This window comes from Diceros bicornis, chromosome 7 (genome assembly GCF_020826845.1).
Source record: "Diceros bicornis minor isolate mBicDic1 chromosome 7, mDicBic1.mat.cur, whole genome shotgun sequence".
NCBI classification, from domain to species: Eukaryota; Metazoa; Chordata; class Mammalia; order Perissodactyla; family Rhinocerotidae; genus Diceros; species Diceros bicornis.
In genome coordinates, this window is record NC_080746.1 from 52519590 (window position 1) to 52533185 (window position 13596).

Here is a 13596-nt window from a genome sequence, read left to right on the forward strand (position 1 = left end):
GGGGACTCCCTAGGAACCTGAGCTATTGGATTGACTGTCCATGTTGATGAGCTGCATCTGGAACTCTCTCCCCATAACAACGACACCAGCAGTTTTACCTAACACTTTGGCAAGATATCATCCCAATTCATCTCCTTGTTGAGTCAACTGGCCTTTCTTCATTGACTGTGGACTCAGTGTCAGTCCTGTGCTGCATACCAGGGAAGAAGGGCATCACGACAGTGAGCATTTGTGGATTGCTTACCACGAGCCAGCATGGTGCTAGGTGCTTCTTGGGGATGATGATCATCACAGTAGGTCCCTGAGGCAGGTAGGCAGTATCCACATTTTGTAAAATAGGAAACAAAGACCCAGAGAGGTTAAGTTACTTGTGGAAAGTCACACAGCTGTTAAGAAGCAGCCCTGGGATCCAGACCCAGGCTCTGACTCTAGAATCCATACTTGTAACCTCTACTGTGCGCATTGTTGCCCTGAAGTGAGTCACCATCTGGCAGAGAAGCAGAGGCGACAATCATACGGCACATCATAGACCTCACTGGGTTAACCCAGGCTGGCCCACTGTTAGACGCTAGATGCTGCAATGGGAGCACAGAGGGGGTTGGAAGCAAATACAGCCAGGTTGAGCCCTAGCTCTGCTGTTTATTAGCTGTGGAGCATTAACCCCTCTGAGCTTCTGCAAATCAGATAAAAATACTTTGCCAGGTTAGAGAGAAATTGTGATAACTGAGCATCCTGGTACCTGCTAGGTGAGTGTCTTTAAATGGCATCTAGCACTATGATTGCTGATAACTAGGAAGTTATGGCTTCAGTGAGCAGTGGGGAGTTTGCTCCCCTCCCAGTAGGAAGAGCAGGCTAGTCAGTGTAGGGACCTCAAGGTGGAAGAGACTGCAAGAGGTCACCAGGCCCACGGCTCTCCTGGCAGGCTGCAGGCCCCCATGTCAGCCCTGGCGAGGGAGCTCATCTCAGTTTATAAACTTCATAGGACTGGACAATGCAGTCTCCTCTCATCACTCACTTGAGCTTATGAAAGAGCTTGGAAGAGTGTAAAGGAGTGTATACTTCCTATGAAAGACGTAAGTTGTATCTGTTGGTCAAGAAAGACTCACTGAGTATGGGGTTCTGCTCAAGGAAGCAGAGTGCAAGATGCAGGCGTTTTGGTGCCACACGTGGGTTCCAATCCTGCCCTGCTGCTCACCACCTGGGCACATCCCTTGACCTCTCTGAGCTTCCATTTCCTCCTAGGAAAAGGCAAGAGTCCTACCCGGCTTGAAGGGTTGCCATGAGGACTGAAGGCCAGCTGTAGGCAGAGCTTCCTGACTGCAGCCTCGACCCCATTTCCAAGGGTGGCCTGGCCCTGCATCTTTACCTGTCTCTCCACATCCCCTGTCAGGCAGGGCCGAAAATGCCCAGGCTGATCCAAGAGCTGGAGATGGACACATCTCTTGCTGGGCATGGCTGACTCCAAGCCGTCTTGCAGGGGAGAAGGAACCGATCTGACCCAGTGCTGGGTCTGACCTCAGATCCTTTGGCCCATCCCTGGACGAATGCACAGCTTGGAGCTGGTGCAGGCGCTGCTCTGGGACAGCCCGGAGCCACTGGCGGCCTCGTAAATCAGGCCCCAGCCTTTGGAGCTTCCGCAAGCTCCCTGGGAGAGTCTGAGCAGCTTCATCTTCTGGCAGCAGGAACTTGTCCCTCCTGGTCTGCAGTCTCCAGAGGGGACTGGGGCCTGATTTACAGAGGCCTCTGATAGCAAGAGCTCAGCCAGGGAGGGGAGGCCCAGGAAAGAATGAGTACGCCCTATGAGCTGGCCTCCCAGGCCTGGGAGACAGTCAGAGCTGCCCTGAAGGGAGGGCCACCTCCCTCTGGGCCTGTGTGGGCAAAGCCCCCACCCATACTGGAATTACTTTACTGAAAAGATCCGTCTTTTCCCTTCAGAGTCCCTTCAGAAAACAGTTAGAGGAAGAAATGCCCCCAACCCTGGCGCCCTACAGGAGAAAGGCCTGGTAAATGGATCTGCATTTGGAGTCAGATCTGGGTCCCTATCCCAGCACCACCATTTCCCAGATGTGTGGCCCTGGACAAGTCTTTTTACATTTCTGAGCTTCAGTTTCTTCATCTGTCACATGGGATTAATAAATGACACTGGCATAGAGTTGGTGTGAGGGATAAATGTGCCAGCAGATGTAAAGCACATTGCATAGTGATCAGCACATCTCAGGCATTAAGAGAATGTTCTCTCCCCTCCTTTCTCCCTCTTCAATCCAAACACCCAGGCCAACTGACTCCAGACCCCATGCTAGGTTCACTGTACAGGCCTGTGCTCTCTAGGCAGGAATCTATTAATTATTCTCTGATTATCCCAAGCTTCTGGACCAGTGCTGTCCAATAGAACTTTCTGCCATGATGGGAATGTTCTGCATCTGCAGTGCCCAGTACAGTAGCCACTATCCACATGTGGCTTATGACATGTGATTAGTGCAACTGAGGAATTGGATTTAATTTAATTTTAATTACAAATTTAAATTTAACTAGCTACGTGCAGCTAGCGGCTGCTGTATTGGACAGCATAGGCCTAGAACATGAAGACCTGACTTGGCTTGATATTGACTCAAGTATGTGACCTTGGGTAAGTCACATCACCTCTCTGCACTTCCAGTTTCCTCATCTATAAAATAAGGGCTGTTGGTAGAATTAAATGAGGCAAGAAGTGTGCCTCCTTCAGTGGACACACATGTTCATTATGATTATTTTGTGTTTATTGAGTTGAGAGCGATGGAGGCTCTGAGAGGAGAAGGCATGATCCCTGTCTTTCAGACAACTGTGCAGATGAGATCTGCACCTATGAAACAGAGACAAGGCGGTGCAGTTCCAACCCCTCCCTCAGCTTCTTCTGACCTCTAAGCCATCCCCACTCTTCTTGGTGGGCCTTCCTCTTCTTTGCTGCAAAGACTTTCCACATAGAACCATAATTAACTGTTTTCAGGATCAGCATCTCCCCCCATTTTTCCATCTTAGCAACTTGACCCTCAGAGTTTATCATCAGATAGCATCTGGTTAGGGGCTGTAGCCACCATGCAGGAGAGACAGGTTGGGGCCTTGAGTGGAGTGGGTGCCTCAGGAACAGGGGAAGTGGAAAAGGAAAGTGGGTCCACTCTACCATCCTTACAAGGTGATTTTTAGGTCTCATACCTGTTACTTCATGGTCCTAAGATGGCCACCAGAGCTCACATGTTACCACTACGTTTAAGACGAGAAGAAGGAGATGAGTGGTACCAGCCACAGCCCTCCCAAAAACTCCCTCTGCTCGTGGACTTCCTTTTTCATCTTATTGGTCAGAATTGGGTCACATGGTTACCATTAACTGCAAGGGAGGCTGGGAAATGGAGTATCTGGCAAAGAGGAAAAGGGCTTATCCTTAGCGCCTTAACCAAATCATGATTCATGGCCTGGGGCTGAGCCTGTTGCTTTCCCAAACAGAACTGGGTTGGGTTAGCCCAGGGAAAGGGGCAGAAGATGGCTCCTGGGTTGGCCACTAACAGTGCCTGCCTCAGTAACCGTCGCCCAAGTGGTATGGCGCTTTACGACTTACCAACATTTTGACTTGTGATTCTGTCGGAGCCTCTCGAGTTTGAGCGACGGTGTGGGGATTGTAATCCCTACATTACAGATGAGGAAACTGAGGCTCTGAGAGGTAAAGTGACTCCCTCGTAAGCTGTAGATCTCAGCTCTCCGTACATTGGAGCTGCCTCCCGTGAATTGGGAAAACGACCTCAGCTGAAGGCAGGGACCAGAGGTCATTTATCCTTGTATCCCAAATATCTAACTCAATAGCCTCGTACAAAGCAGGTGTTCAGTAAATGTTTTGTGGATATATTAATACATTATGTTAATTAATTAGTCCTCATGCCTGTCACTGAGGACTTTAATTAATCCATGAACTTGATTCCTGATACACAGGATGGGAGTAATGGGAGTTGGCCACCTACTACTTACTCTTCCTTCAAAATGAGGAAGCATTGTCCCCATCCAGGCCTGGCTGGCTGTATGCATGTCACTTCTGAGCACTCATGCAGCCATGTGAGAGGACAGAGGCCAAGCAGATAGGGGCCAGGAGATGGTGAGCAGAGTTGGGTTCACGCAGAACTCGGCCTCCTAAGAACTCTGTCCAGAAGCCAGGCGCTCTCCCCCAGGGGACAATAAGAAGCTCTGTCAGGAAAGATCAATGAGGGGGGAGAGCCAGTGACCATTTGTCCAAAGAGCAAAGCCACCTGGTACCATCGGCCTCAAAAATGGCTCAGCTCAGTAAACATCCCATTCATTGCCACAAACCTGTCTTGAGGACAGGTGCTTGTACCCATTACTTTGAAAGCCAGTCTGCCTCCGCTGACTGGGTGCTCCTCAAGGCAGACTGTGAGTCCTGTCTGCATCCCCAGTGATTGGCAGCATAGGAATTGGGGTGGATGAGGTAAAGAAGGAAAAGGCACATCCTTTGCCTCCAGGCCTCATCTTTTGAAGGAGATGGACACCGACCTAAATGACAGACACAAATTCCAGAGCACTGAGCTGTCTAACAGGTACGCAGACACTGGGCTGACTGGAAATGATGGGATGATGGGGCAATGGAGTCACATGATGGGTAGGAGGGGAGAGGGAATTTGAGGAAGCTCCTGGAGGGTTTAAGTCTGACTTCCCAGAAAGGAAGGGATTGTAGCTGGCAGCCGGCGGGGGAGGATATTCTAGGTAGAGGGCCCCATGTGTACAAGGGCGTGGAGGCGGGAGAGGACAGGTGGGCAGGCCAGAGTGGTGTTGAGTATAATGTTTGAGAAAAGAGGGTGGAGATGGGACAGGACAGGTAGCAGCAGGTATCAGGATGTGAAGGGTCATGCTCACATCCTACAGTCCCGTGCTTCTCAGACCCCAATGTCGTAGGAATCACCTGGGGATCTAATTGCAGATTCTGATCGAGTAGATCTGAGGTGGAGCCTGAGATTCTCGTTTCTAATAAGCTCCCAGATAATGCTGATGCACTAGTCTGTGGCTCAAAGCCACCCTGGGAGTAGGAAGGCTTTAGGCAATAGGGAGCCATTGAATGTTGTGAGCAGGGACACGATTATAGTCTTCTAGACTATTTGCTTCTTAGAAAAATCACCCTGAAAGCTGTGAAGAAGCTTCAGCAGGGTAGAAGAATGCAGACAGGGTGAGATATTTGTTTTTTCTATATCTCCAAGATTTAGGATGGTGTCTGGCTCACAACAGATAATCAATAGGTATATGTAAAGGAATAAATTAGCCATTTATAATAGACTTTTTAAATGAGAAAACAGAAAGAATGGATGAGTGAAGTTATCCAAGGCTGATAAGCCAATATTATACAAAACACTCCTTCAGGCCAACAAATTGAGAATATATCTTAAGGCAGTGGTTTTCTAACTTGTTTTTAGCCAAGGATCTGATTGCTTAAATGACATCCTAAATGGAGGCCCAATATTTGAATTAGATAAAAAATAATTAAATGCCCTGGTTGGCGCAGGGCACCCTACTCCTTCCCCTCTCTTCCTTCTCTCCATGACTGGCAGATTCCCACTGCATCCTCCAGACTCTTGAAAGCATCAGGTGCCCAAGAAACCAGCCTGACTCCTCTCCTGCCCCCAGGCCAGGTGAGGCAGCCCTTCTGCAGGATGTCAGTTGGGGATTATCTGTTTCTGGTTGTTTCCTCCACTAGATAGTGCAGTCCTACAGGAGAGGACCATGAAAGAAGACTGTCTGGGAATCCTCATGCGCAGCACAGGGACTTGGTGAAATGAGGCACTCAGGGAAGTGTGATGGGCAGAGGTGGACAGGTAACCCCATCCCACCCATGCAGCAAAGGTAGTGTGGGCAGGAGAAATGCACAGGGGATGGGGTTGAGATCTTAGAGTAAAACAGTTCTTGGTTTAAATCCCAGCTGAGGCACTTATTAGCTGTGCAACCTTGAATAAGTCCTAAGCTTCTCTGGAGTCTGGCTTCTTATCAATAAAATAGGAATGACCACCCCTCCTTTGGAGGGATGCAAGACAGAACAGGTGAGTTCAGACGCAAGCAGTGCTTTCTAACCTGCACAGTCCTCTTCACTCGCTGCTGTTGCCAGCTCGCAGCCTGCCTTTCTTCTGCGTGAGCATCTGCATGTTGCATTTAAGCAGGAAGCATCAGTCACACTGACAAATCTCTGTGCCCCTAGGTGGTGTTCCTAACCAGTTAGAGGTTTGGCATTTATTCTCAACTGCTTGTTCTTGTATTTTTCAAATAGCCAAGTGTTGAAATATCATCAGCCTGATGCTCCTGTGGATCGGTAGCCCTGGTCCTGCACAGGCGGGGGTTCCGGATGGCAGCTGTGGCTTAGTAGAAGGGACATTGGCCATCAGAACGTTGAGATCAAGTCCCAGCTCTACTCTCTGCCCCTGGGTGACCTCGGACACGTCACTCCACCTCTTGGAGCCTTACGTTCCTCAACAAGAATAACGAACATTTGTATAGTGCTTCACAGTTTCAAAGCCACATCCACCTGCTCATGTGACACTCCCAACCTCTGAATACAACTGATCTTTGTCACCTCCATGATATAGCTTAAAAAACTGAGGCCCTCCTTGTGGGGCCCTGAATCTCAGCTCCTTTAAAAAGCTACGTGACTTGGGGTCAATCTTTGCCCCCTGTGAGCCTCAGTTTATATAAAATGGCAACAATTTGGCAAACAAGTATCACATACCCTGTGCCCAGTAAATGAGAGCCACTGTTTGTATTGGTCCTTTGTATATTAATGTTGTTTGTGTAGGATCGCAATGCCAGGTCTCAAAGTCAGCTCACTTTCCTGTTGAAATGAGGATATAAAACCTACTCCTCGTGGCAGTAGAGGGCTAGTGAAGGTAACATGATTGGCAGTGCTGTGTAAACTGTAAAGTGCCAGGTCCAGGAAAGGCCCCAGCATTATGTTCTCTCAGTACGGCCCCAGAAGGTAAATCCAATTGCTTGTCGTAGGCTGTGAAGTTTAAGCCCGATCTAGATCATGCCGAACATCATTTGGAAGGCCCTTCCCATCTGCTTCCTGACTCAAGGCTCTGATTTAAACACCCTTCTCTTGCACTCATGGGGTGGGAAGAGAAGGAAAAGCAGGAGGTTCCTTCCTCCTGCATCAGGCTGAAGGGCTCGCAATTTTGGAAGTTCGAGATAAACGGGGCCAGTTTCCAGCCATCTGGCATCTCTGTGGGGCCTGGCCCTCCTGGGGGCTAATCCCTGCTTTGTGATGCTCCCTCGGAATGGGCACAGAGCCTGAGCCAATTAAAACCCTCTCTTTGATGGGGGTTTAGGTTTCCCAGAAAGCAGAGGCCCACACAGTGACCTGAGGCCATTGCCTCAGGGACTGCCCTCTGCTCCTCCCTGCTGGCCAGAGCTGGAGGAGGGCCGGGCTCTGGTCTGAGAAAGCTCTGTCACAGGCTCCCTTCCCAGGCCTCCCAATGACTATGTTGGTCCTCAGGAGAGGCAGGGATATAAATAACTCCCCATCTTACAGATGGGGAAAATGAGGCCCAGAATGACTGCCTATGGCTCATACCTAGTAAATGTAGGGCTGCGAGTCAAACTGGAACATTCCTGTTCAAAACATGTGCTCTTTGTGTCCTTCTGAGACAACAACCAAACCCTTGTCACCTAGCATCCCAGCACAGATCTGGGCGCAAGTACATTTCTCGTATGTATTTGCTCAGTGACTGACTGAATGAATACATAATGCTAAACAGGGATATTTGTGTCCTCATGCAATAGTGTGAGTAAGGTGGAGAAATCCAGAACTGCATCTGGGTTGGAATGAAATACCTTATAACAATAATAATAATAGCCAGGCGCTAAGCCCGTTCTAAGTTTTAACTCATACTCATTCAATCCTCCCAACAACCCTATCTGGTAGGCACAATTATTATCTCCACTTCAGATATGAGGCATGGAGAGGTTAAATAATATGCCCAGGGCACGTAGCTGGGAGTGACAGAGCTGGGATTTGAACCCCAGCTGCTTGGCTGCAGAGTTGATGCTCTTAGCTGCTACTTTCTCTGTAACAGGGAATGTCCTCATCTGGAAGCTGGAGACGGTGATGATCTGCACGCTGCCTGTCTCACGGCATTCTGGTGTCTTGGTGACTTTTGAGAAGTGAAGGGACTTTACGTTAGAAACAACGTACTAGACAAATCCAGGTTGTTGCTGGCCAGTAGAAGCCAGACTGGTCCCTAAATACTGTACCCGCTCTGCGTTGCAGCCCTGGAGAGGAGCAAGCAGCCTCATTCTATGTCCTCTCCCGGCTGGAGTGGCCTCAAAGACTGGTACAGTTAACAACTGAGGTTAACAACCCAAAAAAGCGGAATTAATGGAGTGACAGGCAGAGTTTCTTAATGAAAACAAATTTAAGCGTATGATCAAGAGAACAAAGAGAGGGTCTGGCCCGGGAAGCCAGACTGCATGACCCAGGTGTAACATTAGCCGGCAGAGGGGCCAAGGGCCAGAGCTTCCTCACGGAGAGGACAGGCTCAGGGCCCCCCTGGAAGACAGAGAGGCAGCTGCAGCCACCGAGGGAGGCCCTGCTCAGCTCACGTGAGCCCACTGTGGTGCTCGGACAGCCTGGCGGTTGTGGAGGAGCATGGCCTCCATCCTCTGTTCCTGGTGGCTGCTGGGAGGGTAACAAGAGCCCTCTCAGCTAGAGTCTGGGGTTCCCAGGCAGAGTGGTTAAGGGCATTAATGTCACCTCTGTGTAGTGAGCAGTGGGGAAGGACGGGATAAAGGGAAAGGGGCACCGGAACAGGAGCATGCAGAGCTTGGTGCCAACATCGGCTGGTCCCTCACTAAGGAGCTCACGGCTTCGCCCAGGGCCGAGGACAGAGCTGTTCATCGTTCCTGTGTGTGCTGGGTGGTTTTGCATTTGATTGGGGTGCCCCGTGGGGATTTGGGGCTGGATGGTACAAGTTCCCAAGGGACTTGTACTAACAGGCATCTCTGATCCCAGGTACTGGGGTTCACACTGCAGCACGTTCTGCTCTAGCTGGGAGCTGGGTTTGATCAGTCCTCTTAGCATGGGGAGTGGCATTCCTTCCACATGTGGAATTCATCCAACAACATTCCCTCCTAACTGTGGGGTAGTTATTCATTTCCTCGTCTGTCTCACCCTCGGGATGCACAGAGAATTTAAGGCAGACCTTTGCACTTTGCGTCAAAAGACCTGGGCGGCGTCAAAGCCCTGCCTTTTGCTGGCTGTGTGACTTTGAAACAAGGCACTTCACCTCTCAGAACATCAGTTCTCTATCTAATATAGGGTCATGACATAGCTACTCAGAGGTATTTGTTCAGTTATTCAGTTAGTCATTATTTATTAAGTGCCTGCTATTTGCAAGGCTCAAAGTTTGAGATTCAATACTGAACAAGATGGACACGATCCCCATCTCCATAGAGCTTAGAGCTTACAATTAAGCAAGTACTTAAATATAAATATAAATATAGTTTTGATAAGTTCCCCAAAAGAGAGGTACAGGATGGTGCATTAAATCACTCAAAAATGTGGAAGAAATTTATAAGCTCTGAAGTCCTGTTTAAACATTAGGGATTACCTCTATTGTCCTCACAACATTTCCTCTTATCTTCTAAGGGACTTTAATTATCTGAGCCTCAGTTTCCTCATCTATAACGTGGAAGTTATAATAATACCTGTATTGGCCTTTCTATGTAACATATCACTGCAAAATGTAGTGGCTTACAGTGACCATTTATTGGTTCCTGTTTGTGGGCTGGGCGGAACTAGGGGGTTCAGCAGAGTCCTCCAGGCTCGCTCATGTGGCTGCAATCTACAGGGGGTTGGCTGGCTCTGCCCTGTGTCTCTAGCAACAAGCTGGCCGGCCTGGGCCTCTTCACAGGATGGATGTTTTCCAGTAGCCAGAGAAGGCAAGCCCAAAGCTCAAGGGTTTTTCATGCCTCTGATTCCTATTTGATAATATTCCCTTTGCTCTTTGGCCAATGCAAGTCACATGGCCAACCTGGAGTCAGCATGGGGGACTACACAAGGGAGGTGTCATTACTATAGCAATCTACCACCACACCTAACTCCCAGTGTTGTCCCGAGGATTTTGTGATAGACACATGACGCCACACTGGGCGTGTTTGCATTAGTACTGATGCCTGCACATAGTGGATGCAGAAGAATTGGTAGGTGAATATGAATCTGAGCAGCTTGCTACATTCTTGGGGGAAAAAAAGACATGACACAGGAAATAAATGGCAAGCGATTAGCCAAAACAGCATGTGAAGTGTGGCATCGTGGCCAGAAATCATAAGATGCCAGAGCAGTTTCCAGTATGGAGATTGCATCAGACCCTTCCATTTTCAACCCCAGTGTTTTAAAGAGTGACATTGACCAAAAGTAACTTTTTCAGAGAAGGATGACCAGGATGGAGGCAAGGTGAGTGGGAACTGAATCAGGAGAAGGCACAGAAATATTGATCCTGAATAATAATGTCACATTTACCCCTGTTGTTCATTGAGCCCTTGTTTATGAGCCAAGCATACAGTTAAGCATTTCCATTTAAGCCTCAAGGCAACCCTGTAAGATGGTAGATCCTATCCCCATTTTACAGATAAGGAAGCTGAGGCTCAGGTAGTTTCTTTGTGCAAAGTTGCACAGAAGGGACATAAGGTTCAAGGTTCAAACCCAGGTCTGCCTGACTCAAAAAACCTATTTTTTTAATTAAAATTTTTATTAAGATAAAGGTGTAGTTCACTTGTGGTTGTAAAAAGTAATACAGAAATATCCTGGGTATCCTTTACCCAGTGTCTCCCAGTAGTAACGTTTTGCAAAACGATAGTAAGAGAACAGATGTCACAACCAGGATATGGACATTGATGTAATCCACTCATTTTATTCAGATCTCCCCAGTTATACTTGTGCTTATTTGAGAGTGTGTGTGTGTTTACATCTATTTTATCACCTGTAGCTTAGTGTATCCAGTCAAGACAGTGAACATTTGCATCACCACAAGTACCCCTCACACTGCCCTTTTATAGCCACACCTCCCTCCCTCCCTCCCACCCCTACCCCATCCCTAACCCCAGCAACCACTGATCTGTTCTCCGTTTCTAAAATCTTGTCATTTCAAAAATGTTATATAAATGGAATCATATAGTGTGTAACCTTTTATGATTGGCTTTTTTTCACTCAGCATAATTCTCTAGAGATTCATTAGTTCATTCCTTTTTATCACGGAGTAGTATCCATGATATTCCATTTATTTAACCATTCTCCTGTTGAAGGACATCTGGGCTGTTTCCAGTTTTTAGCTATTATGAGTCAAGCTTCTATGAATATTGTTGTACAGGTTTTTGTGTGAACATAAGTTTTCTTTTCGGAGAGATAAATGCCCAGGGGTTCAATTGCTAGGTTATATAGTAATTGCATGTTTAGTTTCATAAGAAACTGTTTTCCAGAAAGGCTGTACTATTTTATATTCCCACCAGAAATGTATGGGTGATCCAGTTTCTCTGCATCCTTGCCAGCATTAGAGTTATCACCATTTTTTATTTTAGCTCTTCTGATGGATGTGTGGTGATATTGTGGTTTTCATTTGCATTCCCCTGGTGGTCGATGATGTTGAACAGCTTTTCACGTGCTTATTGCCATCTGTATATTCACTGCAGTGAAATATCTGTTCATATCTTTTGGCCATTTCCTAATTGGGTTGTTTAGGGTTTTTTACTATTGAGTTTTGAAAGTTCTTTATTTACTCTAGATGCTAGACCTTTGTTGGATATGTGGGTTTGCAAATATTTTCTCCCACTCTGCAGCTTATCTTTTCATCCTCTTGAGAGAATCTTTCACAGAGCCCAAGTGTGAATTTTGGTGAGGTCCAATGGATCAATTTTTCCTTTTTTGGGTTGTGCTTTTGATGTAAAGCTTGTGTTTGTTGCCACTGTGCTTCACTGCTTCCTGGAGCCTGGGGAAGAGAGATCTTGCTCTGGGAAAGAGGGATTAGGCTTGTTTGTGAGGCTCTAAGGCAGAGTGAGGGCCAGCAGAAAGGCTCTGGACGAAGCACATTCCAGCTCACTATCAGAATGAAGGGTCTAAGGCCAAGCTCAGAGGATGACACGTGTTAGGAGTAAGCGCCTCGTCATCAGAGATCAAGCCAAGGCTGGCGGGTGTCCATGTGGACTCAGAGAAGGAATCCAAGCATCAGATGGGCCTTGGGCGACTACATCCTGTATGTCCCCTTCTAACCCTAACAATCTAGGAGAGTGCTATTTGAATTACCCCTGCCTGAGTTGGCGGGTCTTACAAATATATCCCCCAGAGACCATCCAGGTTGAGAAATCTAGAAAGGCTTTGGGTGGCCATCTGGACTGACTCCAGTTTGGGGCAGGTTGAGCCAGACTCAACAGGAGGTGACCAGTGAAGGCACAAGATCTGCTGTTGTCCTGTCTCAGCAGAATGCACAGAGGCCAAAGGCTTACAGGACGAATCTTGGGCCAGGGCCAGTTCCTCGCTCTCTGTCCCCCATCTTGGGGGCGAGCCGCATGGCTGCCTGCCCCGCCTCCACCCCAGCAGACTCTTCTTCACTCTGGCTGCCAAGGAGAATCCCTTTCTTTATGGCACTTATGAGACTTAATTACTGATGGCGAAGTCCTTTGAGGCCTGGATGAAAGGGATAGGAGCAGTGCAAGGCTTGATTAGGCACGTAGAACTCGGGGCACAATTAGCTCCATGCAAGACTGGCCCTGCCTTTATCTGTCTCCAGTTCTGTGTGACTTACAGAAGCTAATTATTGAAATAAAAATTGCCTGACCACCCAGCTACTGGAAAGAGGACCCTAATATCTATTAAGTCTGCCTTTAATTATTGGAAATGGCGGCAGCTTCAGGCAGTTAGGGTTTTTCCATTGTTACGGGCCTTTGTGAGGCTTGAGTACAAGGAGATGTAAGTGAAAGTCTGCCCAAGCCACTTCTCTCTCCCTTGCTTTCCACCTGGACATCTATTCCTGGGATGCCTTCGCTCACAAGCTTTGTCTGCTGCAAAGACCCCTCCTGGCACCTCCCGAGGGCTTTGCAATCATTGCACCTTACAGAACACCTGGCCCTTGACAAAGTACTTAAAATTCCTCTGTGTGTGTGTGTGTGTTCCAGAACATAAATGCAATCCTCAAGCATGGATTACATATGACCCTCCATGCCACCCCACGTTGCAGAAGAGAAAACTGAGGCCATGAAAGGAAACAGGAGAAAGCTGACAGCTCCTGGCTCTGCACTTGCTGAGCCTCAGCTCCCTCCTCTCTACAAACACAGCCCTGAGCAGCTATGGGAGGAAACAGCAGTTGCTACCTTCACACATCTGGGGGGCTCGTGTGGGATCGAGGGAGTTAGTGTTAAAACTAAGAGCCTCTCTGTTTCCAGAAGCTTTAAACTGATGCCTGCTCCCTGTGGCACTGGTTTTCTGCTCCAGCTCACCCCTCACAGAACAGAGGCCTACAGCAGGAGCCCCCGGTAGTTACAGGTTAAGCCTCGGACACAGTAGGGGATGTGCAATTAATCAGCCCGACTATCTCT

The 13596-nt window shown here is 48.1% G+C and overlaps 1 protein-coding gene across 1 annotated transcript in view; it reads left to right on the forward strand.

Annotated features, from left to right (window-relative positions):
• Nucleotides 1-4486: 4486 nt before the first annotated feature.
• The window catches only part of TENM4 (teneurin transmembrane protein 4), a 397674-nt gene continuing 388564 nt past the window's right edge, over nt 4487-13596 (forward strand). Inside the window, 1 exon segment of the mRNA XM_058545514.1 lies at nt 4487-4574. Coding sequence (XP_058401497.1) covers nt 4535-4574 — 40 coding nt within the window. The 5' untranslated portion in view covers nt 4487-4534.